Below are 13,035 nucleotides of genomic sequence, written 5' to 3' on the forward strand. Positions count from 1 at the left end.
CTGAACATCTTACTACAGATGAGCTTAGGGTTACCCAGGGCCCAGGTGGCAGGGTGCTGGGGCTGAGAAACCCTGGGATGCTGTGTGCTCATGACTCCAGGCACTGATGGTAGCATGGTGGTCAGCAAGGTGAGGAGGAACCATGGGTGGGCTGGGGCTCCAGCAGGCCTGGGTTTTATGTTACAGACCAGCTACTTTGGAAAACGCCATAATTTTTGGGACCCTCAACTTCCCACCTGATAAACAGAAAGAATAGCAGTCCCAACACCACAAAGGTGTTAGGAATTAGTGACACCAGCATGTAATGGCCCAAGCCCAGGGCCCGGCAAATGGCAGCTCAACACATGAATGAGTGAATGAATGAATGAATGAATGAGAGATAGGGGAGGAGGAACGGGAGGAAGGAGGGAAACCGACTGAGACCTCCTCTGCTGCGAAGACACTGGAGTGAGAGGTGGTGCTCAGGGTGGAAGGAAATCGTTGCTGCTTTTAATCTGGCCGCCATGGCAAGCCCAGCCTGACCTCACCCCACTGCGCCTTCTCCCAGCATTTCCTGTCTCCCTTGTCAATCACAGGGCCTTGGCACGCACACAAGGCTGTGGGCACTAAAGTGGCAGAGCCTTCGAGGCCGGTTCCTTCCCTCTGCAGGAAACAGCCACATTTCACGAACGTGGCATCATCCGAAGGGGGAGCAAAGACAAGAAAGACCAAGGCGAAGAATTTCCAGGGAATGTGAGGCGGCTTTCCCACGGGCAGTGGAATTCCACCCTCCCTCTCAGAAGCGGCCCGAGAGCTCAGGCTGAATGAGGGCCAACATGGGGGAGGTATTGGATGTGCTACTGCCTTCTGAACGCTTTTGCAGAAACGGTGGATTCCTTCCAGCATACCCACGTATGTAGGCCATGCAGCTCTTCCTTCACTACTTGGGTGAAGAAAATTACTGCAGCTCTACAGGTGCCTCAGGTACACACTGACCATGCCTGTCAGAGCGTGTGGGCATCCTCTCCCGCCGGAGGGAGAATGTCGCATGGAATTGGAGCCCCACGCCATGTCAGTGGTGCTGGGGTGAACAGGGACAGAACCTGATTGATTTCACAGAGCCCAGACTTGGAGTCAAGGCATTTTGCAGAAGGACTGCCACGCAGATTAGCTACAATGTGGGCACGGTGTACTATTGAAATCCAACCTGACTAAGTCATAGAAATGTCCAGACAGAGGACAGACTGGAGATTGAGGGCCTGGGACCTCAGTATCCCCGGGCCTGGGGGGCCCTCTCCTTGGCTGAAGGCTGAGGAGGAGGAGGGGAGGGGAATCATCACTGGGTCAAGACAGTCCTGAAGAACGATCCATGTTCTAGGATGGGGTGGGGCCAAATCCAACCGCTACCAGTTTTATGAATAAAGCTTTATTGGCACACAGCCACGCCCATGGAATTCCCGATTGTATTGCCTGTGGCTGCTTGCCTGCTACAGTGGCAGAGATGAGTAATTGTAAGAGAGACAATAAATACGGTGGCTGACGCCCCGCCATGTGGCTCAGTGGTTGAGCATCCACCTATGAACCAGGAAGTCCCTGTTCGATTCCCGATCAGGGCACAGGCCCAGGTGGCGGGCTCAACCCCCAGTGCGGGGTGTGCAGGAGGCAGCAGGTCAATGACTCTTTCTTTCATCACTGATGTTTCTCTCTCTCCCTCCCCCTCTCTGAAATCAATAAAAATATATCACAAAAAATACGGTGGCTGTAGAGCCGACAATATGCATTATCTGGCCGTTAGCAGAAGTGGGTTGAGCTCGGCCCTTGAAGATGAGATGGCAGACATAGCCAACATCCCTAAAAAGTTATTCATTTCATCCAAGAAGCATGTCTAACTGGGTAGGTGTGCCCCCTGGATGCCCAGCCCGGGTGTCCAATTACACAGCTCTTCCCAACTTCACTTAGTGACGGATTTGTTTACATGTTGCTGTCCCCCTGCCTGCTTCACCCCTGTGTCCCCGGCACCTAGCAGTGTCTGACACATAACGGCACCGTGTTGATTGCTTTTAAACTGAACGGAGCCGGGAGCCGCTGCCCTTTCTCAGGTGACTGTGAGGCGGTCCGTAGGCGGCGTGGTTTGCGGGAGAGACTGCATCTAGAGACCGGAGACCGGCTCCGCGTCCTGTTCTGCTGCCCCTCTCTGTGACATCAGAGGAGTGACTTACCGTGTCTGGGCCAGAGTGTCCTGACCTCTAAGGTGGGACGAAACCCTTATCTCACCACCTGCCAGGGTTGGTGTGAGGACCCAGTGAGATGGGGCCCGTGAGAGGCCTTCCTGAACTACAAAGCAGTAACACAAGGCGGCCCATCTGACTATTTTACTAAGAAACTCAAAGGCCAATGGCTTCTGTAGCTCAAAGGGATGAGTTGAGCAAGGATGGTGCAGAGTAGACCTATGTTAGAAGGGGGTTCCACCTTCCTCAGTCCATCCCGGGTGAGAGCCACCTAGCCCAGGACAACCTTTTTATAAGAGTCTCAAAGTCACTGCCCGCAAGTGACCATGTGCTGGACAGTCCCCCTCAGCCATACCAGGCTCCCAGGAACGGCCGCACAGGCACAGGCCCGGACTTACTCAGCTTCCGGTAGATGTGGGTGGGCTCTTCCCGCAGCAGAAGCTGGCAGTGCTGGGCCTGCAGGCTGTGTGTGCAGAGCTGGGTGTCAGGGTAGAACACACACCTCAGAGCACCAGGGCGGCTCTGCAGAGTGGTGACCTGGCAGGCTTGGTGACGGGAACACTCTGAGGAGTAGAGGGAGAAGGGTGAGGCTTGGGCCTCAGGGATGCCATGCAATCATGTCCCCATGCATTCTTCCATCCCTGCATCTGTGCAACCATTCATCCATGCATCCATCCATCCTGTATCCATTTAACTGTGCCTCCATCCTTCCTGTTCCCATCCGCTCTGCATCCATCTACCCATGCATCTGTCCATAGATACATTCATTCATCCATCCATCCCGCACCAATGCAGCCACTCACCCATGCATAAATGCATTCATCCATCCAAAACACATTCATTCATCCATCTATCCATGCATAAATTCATTCATCCATTCATCTACCCATAAATACATCCATCCATCCATCCATCCATTAATCTATCCATGCATGATTGTACCCATATATCCATTAACCCATCTATCCATGCATTTCGTCCACCCATCCATGCTGCAGGGGGCGGGAATGAAATGCTGGTGTGGGGGAACCCAACTCTCCCATCCATCTACCTTCCTCCCAACAGTCAGCTTTCGGGTTATTTATTCACAAACGTGCTCTTGTCAGTCACCTATTTAAGATATTCCCTGGCTCTTCACTGGCCTCAGGATGAAATTTTACCAAATAAGGTTCTCTATACCCCAACCTCTGCCTCCTTCTTCAGCCCCGCCTGCCTCACCCTCCCCACCACCCCGCCATGTTCCACTCGGGGTTCTGTCACCTCCCAGGTGTGCCGCTTCCCACAGCAGACACTTCCCATTATGCCGGGCATTTCGGTCCTAAGGACAGCTCTGAAGAGAGGGCTGTGTTGTTCGTTTGGGCAGCTGTGCGCGGCCTAAGGCCTATTTATACCAGGTCTCCAGGCCGAGGCGCCCCCCGGAGTTGTGCAGTGAGCAACCTGCACCTCTGTGCATGCAGCCCTGTCTGTAAGATGTGCACATCACCAGCCAACCTTGTGGGCAGAGGAGGCTCATGGACTTTCAGAACTGGAGGAGTGTGAGCATTACCTAATCGCAGGCTCTTAAAGGAGCTAATCTCTACAGAACACGCCTATAGAATGGTCACCTTGCTTATACCTCTGATGCCAGGGGCAGAAATAGAATGGTGGGGGCCAGCTAGAACTGTAAGGAATGTTACTCCTGCTCCGTTCACCATGACTGTCTCCTTCTGATTACAGAAGGCGCATCCTAACCTGGCTGGGAGTTACACACACAGGACGTGGGCGCTCACCCGGAAGGGCGGCCCACCCTCCCCATCGGGAGCTGCCTGTGATCATAGACAGATTAACAACCTTGTTGCAGAAACCAGAGCTCCAGCCCTTTGAGGACCCCCAGGCCTCTGCTTACCTGTTAACTGCCCATTGGGCACGCCCTTTGACTACTTCCCCATGTAACCTTTGTCCTTCTACGCAATATAAGCAGCAGACTTGCGGGGGTGCAGAGCAGATTTCTGTGGATGGCCTGCTGCTCTCCCACGCTGCCGGCAGGACTAGAATAAACGCTCATGTGTGATGCAACCCTGTCTCTGCTGAATTGGCTCAAGTAGTGACAGGCAGCCGGACCCACTGATGGCCCGGTTACACCTCTCCATGAGGTGCGCACTGTGGACAGTTTGTCCGTCAGAGAGGCCTTTACATTGCACTGAAAACTGTCTCTTGGAACTTGAGTTTTAAGCATAGTCTTAGTTTTGCCCCATGAGCTTGGCTAGAATAAGTATGTCTCCTCCTCAGCACGATGGCCCCCGCTCTCCTCAGGATAGCTGTCACAGCTTCCGCTCGCCTCCTCTGCCCCAGACTGGCCCCTAGGTCATCTCTCTGGTCCTCCTCCAGCCTGCTCAATGCCACTCACGTTCTGTGTGGCATATCCCACGGCGACCTTGACCGTGGCTGCCTGCAGAGGAACGAGCACCCTGCAGAGGGGAGCCCACCCAGGTCTTCCCTCCCGGTCAGTCCCTCCCTGCCAGCACCCCGTGGTATCCTGGGCCTCCTATATATTTCTGAGGTCAGAACCTTGAGCAGCACTTGTGTGAAGCCCTGTCCCAATCAACCCCACTAATGTGGGGGGGACTCCCCTTACCCAACAAACAGAGGTCTCGGGTAGCAGAGAAGTCGCCGGCGGCAGCTGTGCTGATGTGGGCGACATCGAAGCTCCTGATGGACGGGTCCACCACTGCTGCGGAGAGGCCCAGGGTCTGCCACGCATCCAGAGCCACTAGGAGAGAAAGCAGGGGTGTCGGCCACACAGTTTCACCTGGGCATGAAGAGAGCAGAGTGCCACCTGGCGTCCCCAAAGGGCAGCCCCCGGGCCCCCCTTCTCAGTCTTTGTTGCAGTGTGATCCCTTCCTTTACCCACCTCTCCATTCTACAACCACTTACGAAAAGTTGTTCTAACATATTTTTATTGATGTCTGAGAGGAAGGGAGAGGGAGGGAGAGAGAGAGAAACATCAATGATGAGAGAGAATCATGGACTGGCTGCCTCCTGCATGCTCCACACTGGAGATCGAGCCTGCACCTGGACATGTGCCTCAACAGGGAATTGAACTATGACCTCCTGGTTCATAGGTCAACACTCAGCCACTGAGCCATGCTGGCCAGGCTCACTTATTGAAAGTTTTTATGGGCCAAGTTCTGTGCTCAGGCCTAGGAATGCAAAGGTAAAAACCAACAACAACACATACACACACTAACAAGACAGCATGGCTGTTTCTTTAAAGCAGGTCACAGTAGAATGGGGGAGGAGTCGAGAAGACAAAACCAGCACCATCGTGCTGTGATAGAACGCAGTAATTAGCATGACGCCAGGTAACAAAGATAACCACAGCCTATGTGGCACTGTGGGGAGGTCTACACCTACACGGTACCCCTCAACCCTCCCTCAGGCCTCGGAGGGAGGGAGAGAAGACTGTCCCGCCCATAGTGGACACCCTGGGTGCTGCCCAAGACGCCTTTGGCGGGGGACCTAGGCTCTCCTTTCCCCAACTGTTGGGAAGTTGGTGGCTAGGGCTCCCAGTTGACCCTCCCCAGGAAGTGCCTTTGGTCCGAGAAGCTGCCTCCCCTCCCAGGATCAGCCTGTGTCCAAAAACAGTCCCTGTGGGAACACAACGCCCAGCCCCCTTGCCTCCGGGCGGGGCAGCCCCCAGGGCCAGGCCAGCCGGGCGGCAGGGCTCACTTGGGGCGTCTGCAGCACCAGGGGCCCGTCTCTGTGGACTTGGCCCTGGCTGCCCTGCGAGAGACGCTGCGCTTTTCAAGCATCCTTCGCCCGTTGCTATTTTCACGGTCAGGACATGTGGCATTTCTGCAACATGACCAGACTGAGCTGCCTATTTTTAGGTGACGCGTGCACTGCAATTTCAGAGGACAGTGATGATGGGGCTCGAGGACCCAACGTGCCAATTATGGTCTTAAAACAGAGGCCTGGGCCTCACTCCGCGTTCAGATTGATGTCTGGGGAGAGTGCGGTAACTGAGGGGTGAATTTCACCTCCCAAGTGGGAGCCAGCTCAGCGGGCGCCATCCCAGGGCCTGGAGCCAGTCTCTGCCACCCCCTCCCCCACCCTCAGCCTCCTACCGGCAGGAACCCCCGGGGATGAGTGATTGCTGTCACCCGGAATCCAACATCTGGGGTCTGGGCATCTCACAACCACTCAGAACAGTTTCTTCATGAATGCAAACAAACGGTGAGACGATGGAGCCGCGCATCTTGGTAGCATTTCACAAGCTTACTGTTTGCCAAGAGCCCAGCAACACCATTGCATGTGGCATCCTCTCTCACCCGTGCTGCGGGCACAGCCACTGTGCGCAGCTTATACATGAGGAAACCGACCCAGGGCCACTCTGAGGACCTGGCTGATGCGTGGCGATGCCAGGGCTTGTGCCCAACTTCTCTGGGTTTAAAAACCAGGCTTTACAATGCGAGATCTTCTCTCTGGTGAATGAGGTAGCGGCAGCTTTGGGGTTCACCCCAAGGGTGCACCTGCCCAAAAGCAGGATCTGTGGTTTGTTCATCAGCTTTAGACACATTTTATAAATTGCGATGCCAGCATCACTTTTTTTTTTAAGTCTCCTCTTGAATTGGAAATGTGTATTTCTTATACACTCAGTACTTCTATGGACATGACTTCTGTTTGGTGGCACTACTCTTTTTCATTCATATTGTTATTTCTGCTTCTGTTCACACACACTGCTTACGCTGTAGTCACTTTATAATAGAATGACTTTGAGGAACAAGTCTTCCCATATTATTTTTCTTTTTTTACTTATTAAAAAAATGTTTTTATTGATTTCAGAGAGAGGAAGGGAGAGAGAGAAACATTGATCAGCTGCCTCCTGCATGCCCCCTACTGGAGTCCACAACCTGGGCAAGTGCCCAGACCGAGAATCGAACCCTGACCTTCTGGTTCCTGGGTCAACGCTCAACCCCTGAGTCACGCCGGCCCTGGGCACACATTCTTTTTTTTTCCAAAATATCTCTTGGTTATTTTTGGCTATTTATTTATCAGATGACATTCAATCCCACTCTTGTCGAGTTTCAAGAATGCTCCTTTGGGACATGAATTGGAAGCATTAATATGAGAAAGAATGTAAAAATCTGTGTGTTTAATTTCTATGTCATTAAGAATAGAATGGGCCGTAACCGGTTTGGCTCAGTGGTTAGAGCGTCAGCCTGCAGACTGAAGGGTCCCGGGTTCGATTCTGGTCAAGGGCATATACCTTGGTTGTGGGCACATCCCCAGTGGGAGGTGTGCAGGAGGCAGCTGATTGATGTTTCTCTCTCATCGATGTTTCTGACTATCTCTCTCCCTTCCTCTCTGTAAAAAATCAATAAAATGTATTTTAAAAAAAAAGAATGGAATGGGATTTTTTTCATTATATTTCTAACAGCTATCGCTGACCTGAAGGAAGCCTTATTGCTGTGTATTTCTTGTCTAACAAGACCCTGAACGCAGTCCAGTGTAGCTCACACAATAGCCACTCGGGCTCTTCTCTCTGTGGCTACTTTGAAAATAGGCTCAAACTAGATCCCAGATTCAGTGAGGACACACCGTCCAGGCCCTGTGGTTGGTCACTGGCCCTGAGCCTGTCAGAAAGGAGACGTGCTTAGTTAAACAGCAGGTTCCCTGGGTGCATGCCAGCTCCTCCAATGAATAGCTCTGTGACTTGGGGCAAAACACTCTTCCTCTCTGGGCCTCAGTTTCCTCATCTGTAAAATGGGGATGTCACCAGATGCTCTCTCTAGGTGATCAGGGATAAATGAGTTGCTGTGCGGGGGTGGGAGAACTTGCTGAATACGGGCCCTCGTGTAGTCTCTGGGCCAAGCTGCTGGGTTCCTGCTGCATTTGAGTCACTATCTTTTCCAAGCTTTGGAGGTCTGAGCCTGACTTACGTACCAGGGTGGACGTCCTCAAAGAGGTACAGGAGCCCATACCATTGCAGTGACATCAACACTTTCTTCCTGACTTCTGCCTGAATCCTGCTTCCCCTCACCCACCGGGCCTTGTCCCTGGGCGCCCTTACCTCCCCCCGCCCCTCGTTGGTCACTCCGCCTTCTCAGCCCCTCTGGGAACCGCCCTTTCTTCTCCATCCAGATCCAGCCTCATCAATTTCACTGCCCTTCCTGACACTCCAGTTCCCGAGACCCAGACGGCCGCGCCACTGCCAGTCTTGCCCCTCCTCACACCATCGTCTTACTGCTGATCGCCTCTCCATCGATCACACCAATCACTGCTCACCAATCACTGCTCATGTCCTCAGGGGACAGGCAAAGCCTGTATAGTCTCCAGCTTCAGCACCCCGCCCCCTTACGGGGTGGGCCTGGGTGCACCCCAAACACGTCATATAATCATAAGACGTGGAAAGAGGTATCACTTTACTATGAAATTTGAGTTAGTTATGTTGACTCACATCAACCCTCCTCACAGTACGGACATGAGCCACAGGGAGGAAAGGTCACAGGATAGTTCCCAAGGTCACAGAGGCACTCCCCAAGAACACAGGGTACCCCCGAGGCCACAGAGCTATTCCCCAAGGTCACACAGGCAGTGAGGCAGCATTTGCACTCAGGGCAGCCTCATGGCATTACGTCCCTCTGTGCACCACGGAGTTGCCAAGGGTGACAGGCAGAGGGGAGGGAGGGCTCTGGGGCAGCGTGGCCGGCAGCCTCAGGACGGGCAGGCCTCTGGGTGATACCGAGCAGTTCATTCTCTTCCAGGAAGCATGGTGTCCCTTTTCATGTAGACTACGTTTCTGTAGTCTAAATCACCAGATGAGAATACATTGGAAAGTTCTACTAATATATGGAAAAGCATGTTTAATTTCCTTTCCTTTCTTCTTCCCTTCCTGCGCCGCCCCCCCACAAGGAAAAATGTTTCAGGGCTCACTTAGAGTAATTGCACCATTAAAAACAGCTTTAAAAACTTGAAAACGCACATGCTAATGCCCCAGGGACAGGCCTGCCGCCTGCGGGTGCGGTAAACTGAGGCAAGCTCTGCCTCCGGCCCTCACTTTTCTCATGTGAAACGTGGGGAGAATGTATTCTCCAGTGTTTTTGAATCAGATCAAAGTGCAGAAATGTTAAACCAGTGGCAAACGCCACCCTTCTCTCCGACGCTCTAATCCCAGGTCCATCTTTAAAGGAAAATGGGATTTTCTTAAGCATCAGCAAGAATAAAGGTAACAAGGAGTGCACCCTGCAAGGCTTCCAAATGCAGGCAGCATTCTTACTGCTCTTGCGGCCGAGCCAGGAAGAATCCCTCTTGGTGGTGAATGTGGAAAAAGCTTGAGGAAATATTGGAGGTGGTTGCCATGCCCCGCTGGCTGGCCGGGGTGAGATATCAAAGTCAGAAGCCTTTCAGGCAGGAAATGCATCATGGGCACCAGCACAGCTCCGTGACCTTGAGCCCACAAGCTGTGACCTTGAGCCCACAAGCTGTGACCTTGAGCCCACAAGCACTCACTCGCTGCTGGGAAGGTCCCGGCCTGTACGGGGCAGGACCCACACTCAGGCATCCTGACTTCTCAACAGACACCATCTTTCAAGTGAGAAGCACGTCACTCTGGGCTAATTTCCCCCTGGTAACACTCAAATAAAAACCAGATGTCCCTTTAATAACAGAAAGAAGAAGGAAAAAAAGACATCTGTTATTTTGCGATCATTTGAAAGATGATGAGATCGGACCGGGTCTGCCTGCTGACTTGGCGTTTCTTTGGAGAGAAGTTCCTTCGCTCCTGCGCCTCTGTTCGCGTTCAGAACACTAGGCAGGTACCTAGCGGGGCGTTTGCCTCTGTTCCACCTTGAATTCCATGTGGACACCTTGCCTGGGTCCCTCCTGAGCTGGCCCTCTCCCCTCCTGCGGGAGGGAAGGTGACTGCTTCCTTAGTAAATCAAATTTCTTTCCTCCAAGGAGGTCAGGGAATTCAGCAGAAATCAATACATGAGGACTGTCCAACGAATCATTTAAAAAGCCCAACGACTTTGTGTAGCCCTAGCCACTTGTAACATAGAATTACCATTTTTAAAATAATTTTATGTCAATCCTCACCCGGGGATATTTTTTCCATTGAATTTTAGAGAAAGTGGAAGGGAGCAGGGAAGGGGAGAGAGACACATGGATCGGTTGCCTCTCGCGTGTGCCCTGGCCAAGGCTGGGATCGAACCTGCAACCCAGGCAGGTGCTCTTGACCAGGAATCTAACCCACGACCCTTTGGTGCAAGGGTCAGTGCTCTAACCACTGAGATACGCCAGCCAGGGCCATAGTGTTACCATTTTTAATCAACAGTTAAAATTAGTAAAACCCATAAAAATAAAGAAAATCTACCTCTGCTGATGGATTGCCTTCAGGGATGGTTTCGTTCATCGCCGGCTGCACAGACTGGCTGGCAAGGCCCTAGGAAGGTAACCTGTCTGAATCACCTCCCGCAATGCTCGCCCCGTGCTTTGACTGCCCGCTCTCAGCTCTGAGATCCCCTGGTTAACTCACTTGTTAAAATGTGAACACTCTTAGGGGGAAATGTCCTACTTAAAAACACCAAAAGTGACGCCCTACACTGGCATATTTTGTTCTTGGATCTTTCTCCCTTAAATTTGACTGAGAAAATCCTTGATGGGCGAAGTACCAGAACCAGCTGCCTGGGGAGGAAGTTTTCAAGGGAAATCCTGTTTTCTCCACCCCGAGATCTCACCGGGGGCTACGACGCAATCATCAGCCAACAGTAGTCAGAGGCCTCCGGGCACACTGCACAGTCCCATGGGGTGTAGTTGTGCCACTGCCGCACGGCACTCGGGGGGCGACCTGTGCAAGCGACCCTGAGAGCCCGGGTGCCGACCTGATCCAGCTACCCCAGCAATGCCTCCCCCAGGCCTCCAGGGTGGCCATTTGTACATAAACTATCTATGTTGAGCTTGACAACGACAACTTTGAAACAGACACCATCATCTCCATTGCACAGGCGAGGCAACTGGGACTCAGGAAGATCCCTTAAACGGTCGAGGTTACGTACCTAACAAGAGGCGAAGGAAGGGTTCCCACAGCCAACGTGGTTTGCAACACTCCACCGTCACCGCTCACCAACCTACTTATTCCTTCACTGCTTCGCTCTTTCAACAAACACTCATGAAACACTACTAGCTTCCAATACTAACCTAAATTGAATATGTATATGTTTTTTAAAAACAATTATAAATGTACTATTGAGTACCTACTGTATACCAGACACTTTGCTACGTGTTAGGAGTAAGCTGTGAATTACAAAACATCTGCCCTTGGGAACATCGAGTCTAGCAGACAAGCAAGCAAGAGAAATTCATTCATTCATTCATTCATTCATTCATTCATATTTCCCAAGTACTGACTAGGTACCAGTCACATTTCTAGGTGCTAAAACACAGCAGTGAGCCCAGCTGGTGTGGCTCAGCGGTTGAGCGTCTACCCAGGAACCAAGAGGTCGCCAGTTCAATTCCTGTCAGGGCACATGCCTGGGCTGTGGGCTCCATCCCCAGTAGGGAGCCATGCAGGGGGCAGCCAATTGATGACTTCCTCTCTCATCAATGTTTCTCTCTCTCTCCCTTCCTCTCTTTCTAAAAATATATTAAATAATAATAATAATAAATAAAATAAAACACAGCAGTGAGCATGACAGAGAAAGACTCTGCCTGTGCAGCTCACATTTTAGAGGAGGAACAGACAAATGGGCGAGAAGTAATGGAGGGAGAAGCTGTCACAGCCATAAGCTGTGACACTAAAGTGGGTGAAGAAGGAGAGAGCGTCGAGGGCGCTGCTCTGCTTGGGTGGTGGGAGGCCTGTGCGGGGAGGGGACGCTAGCTCAGAGCAGGGAGGAGCGAGCCCTGGAGAGAGGTATTAGGAGGAAGCTCCGTGGGGCTGAGCGTCCTGCCCGCTCCGTTCACTGCCACAGCCCCGTGTGCCTGGCACAGAGTAAGTGCTCACTAAACACTTGCTGAATGAATGGAGGGGATGACAGCCTGGGCAGAGAAACCGGAGCTGCATTCCAAACCCGGCACCTCCGCAGCTGGTGGAGACTCCCTCCCGCGTCCCCGGGGAGTGTGAGCCTCCAGCTGGGAGCCAGCCTCTCGCGTTTCCCATTCCCCGTGCTCCTGGGATCTGCCTTGCTGTCATCCCAGCCCGTGTGCCAGCTGTGCCTCTCTCCTCCTCAGCCTGGGTCTCAGGGAAGCAGAGAGAGGTCTGGGAGTGGTCACCGCGGGGGGTGACAGCGCACCTGGGCTGGTGCAGGGCAGCGCACAGTCCAGTCACCCCACCCCACCCTCCCAGGTGCCCCAGGTGACATAGAACGTCCCTGCCATGCAAACTGCGGTGCCCCTCCGGCCCCCTTAAAATATGGAAAGCATTTAGCACAGTGACTGACATGGTCACGCAGCACACAGGAATTTTTTATTTTTTTAAATCCTCACTCAAGGATATTTTTTCCATTGATTTTTTTTTTAATAGAGAGAGAGAGTAGAAGAGAGAGGGGAAGACAGAGAGAAACAGCTATATGAGAGAAGCACATGGATTGGTTGCCTCCTGCCCATGCCCTGACCAGGGCCCAGGGAGGAGCTTGCAACCAAGGTACACGCCCTTGACTGAATCGACTCTGGGACCCTTTGGTCCTCAGGCCGACGCTCTATCCACTGAGCCAAACCGGCTAGGGCACAGAGGAGTTCTTTAAGTGTGTAATTTTATAGCTCTGCCCCTATACATTTAGGAGAGATCCTTTCCGTGGACAAACATGGGTTTGGCCTTGGAATTATTGCTGACTTTTCTTCAACACTCACTCTT

The 13,035-nt window shown here is 52.5% G+C and overlaps 1 protein-coding gene across 1 annotated transcript in view; it reads right to left on the minus strand.

Moving 5' to 3' along the window:
* Window positions 1–13,035, minus strand: part of TG (thyroglobulin) — a 152,913-nt gene that overhangs the window by 69,632 nt on the left and 70,246 nt on the right. Inside the window, 2 exon segments of the mRNA XM_006753290.2 lie at window positions 2,606–2,770; window positions 4,822–4,956. Of these exon segments, the coding sequence (XP_006753353.1) occupies window positions 2,606–2,770; window positions 4,822–4,956 (300 nt within the window).

This window comes from Myotis davidii, unplaced genomic scaffold (assembly GCF_000327345.1).
Source record: "Myotis davidii unplaced genomic scaffold, ASM32734v1 scaffold30, whole genome shotgun sequence".
In the NCBI taxonomy this organism is placed as follows: Eukaryota; Metazoa; Chordata; class Mammalia; order Chiroptera; family Vespertilionidae; genus Myotis; species Myotis davidii.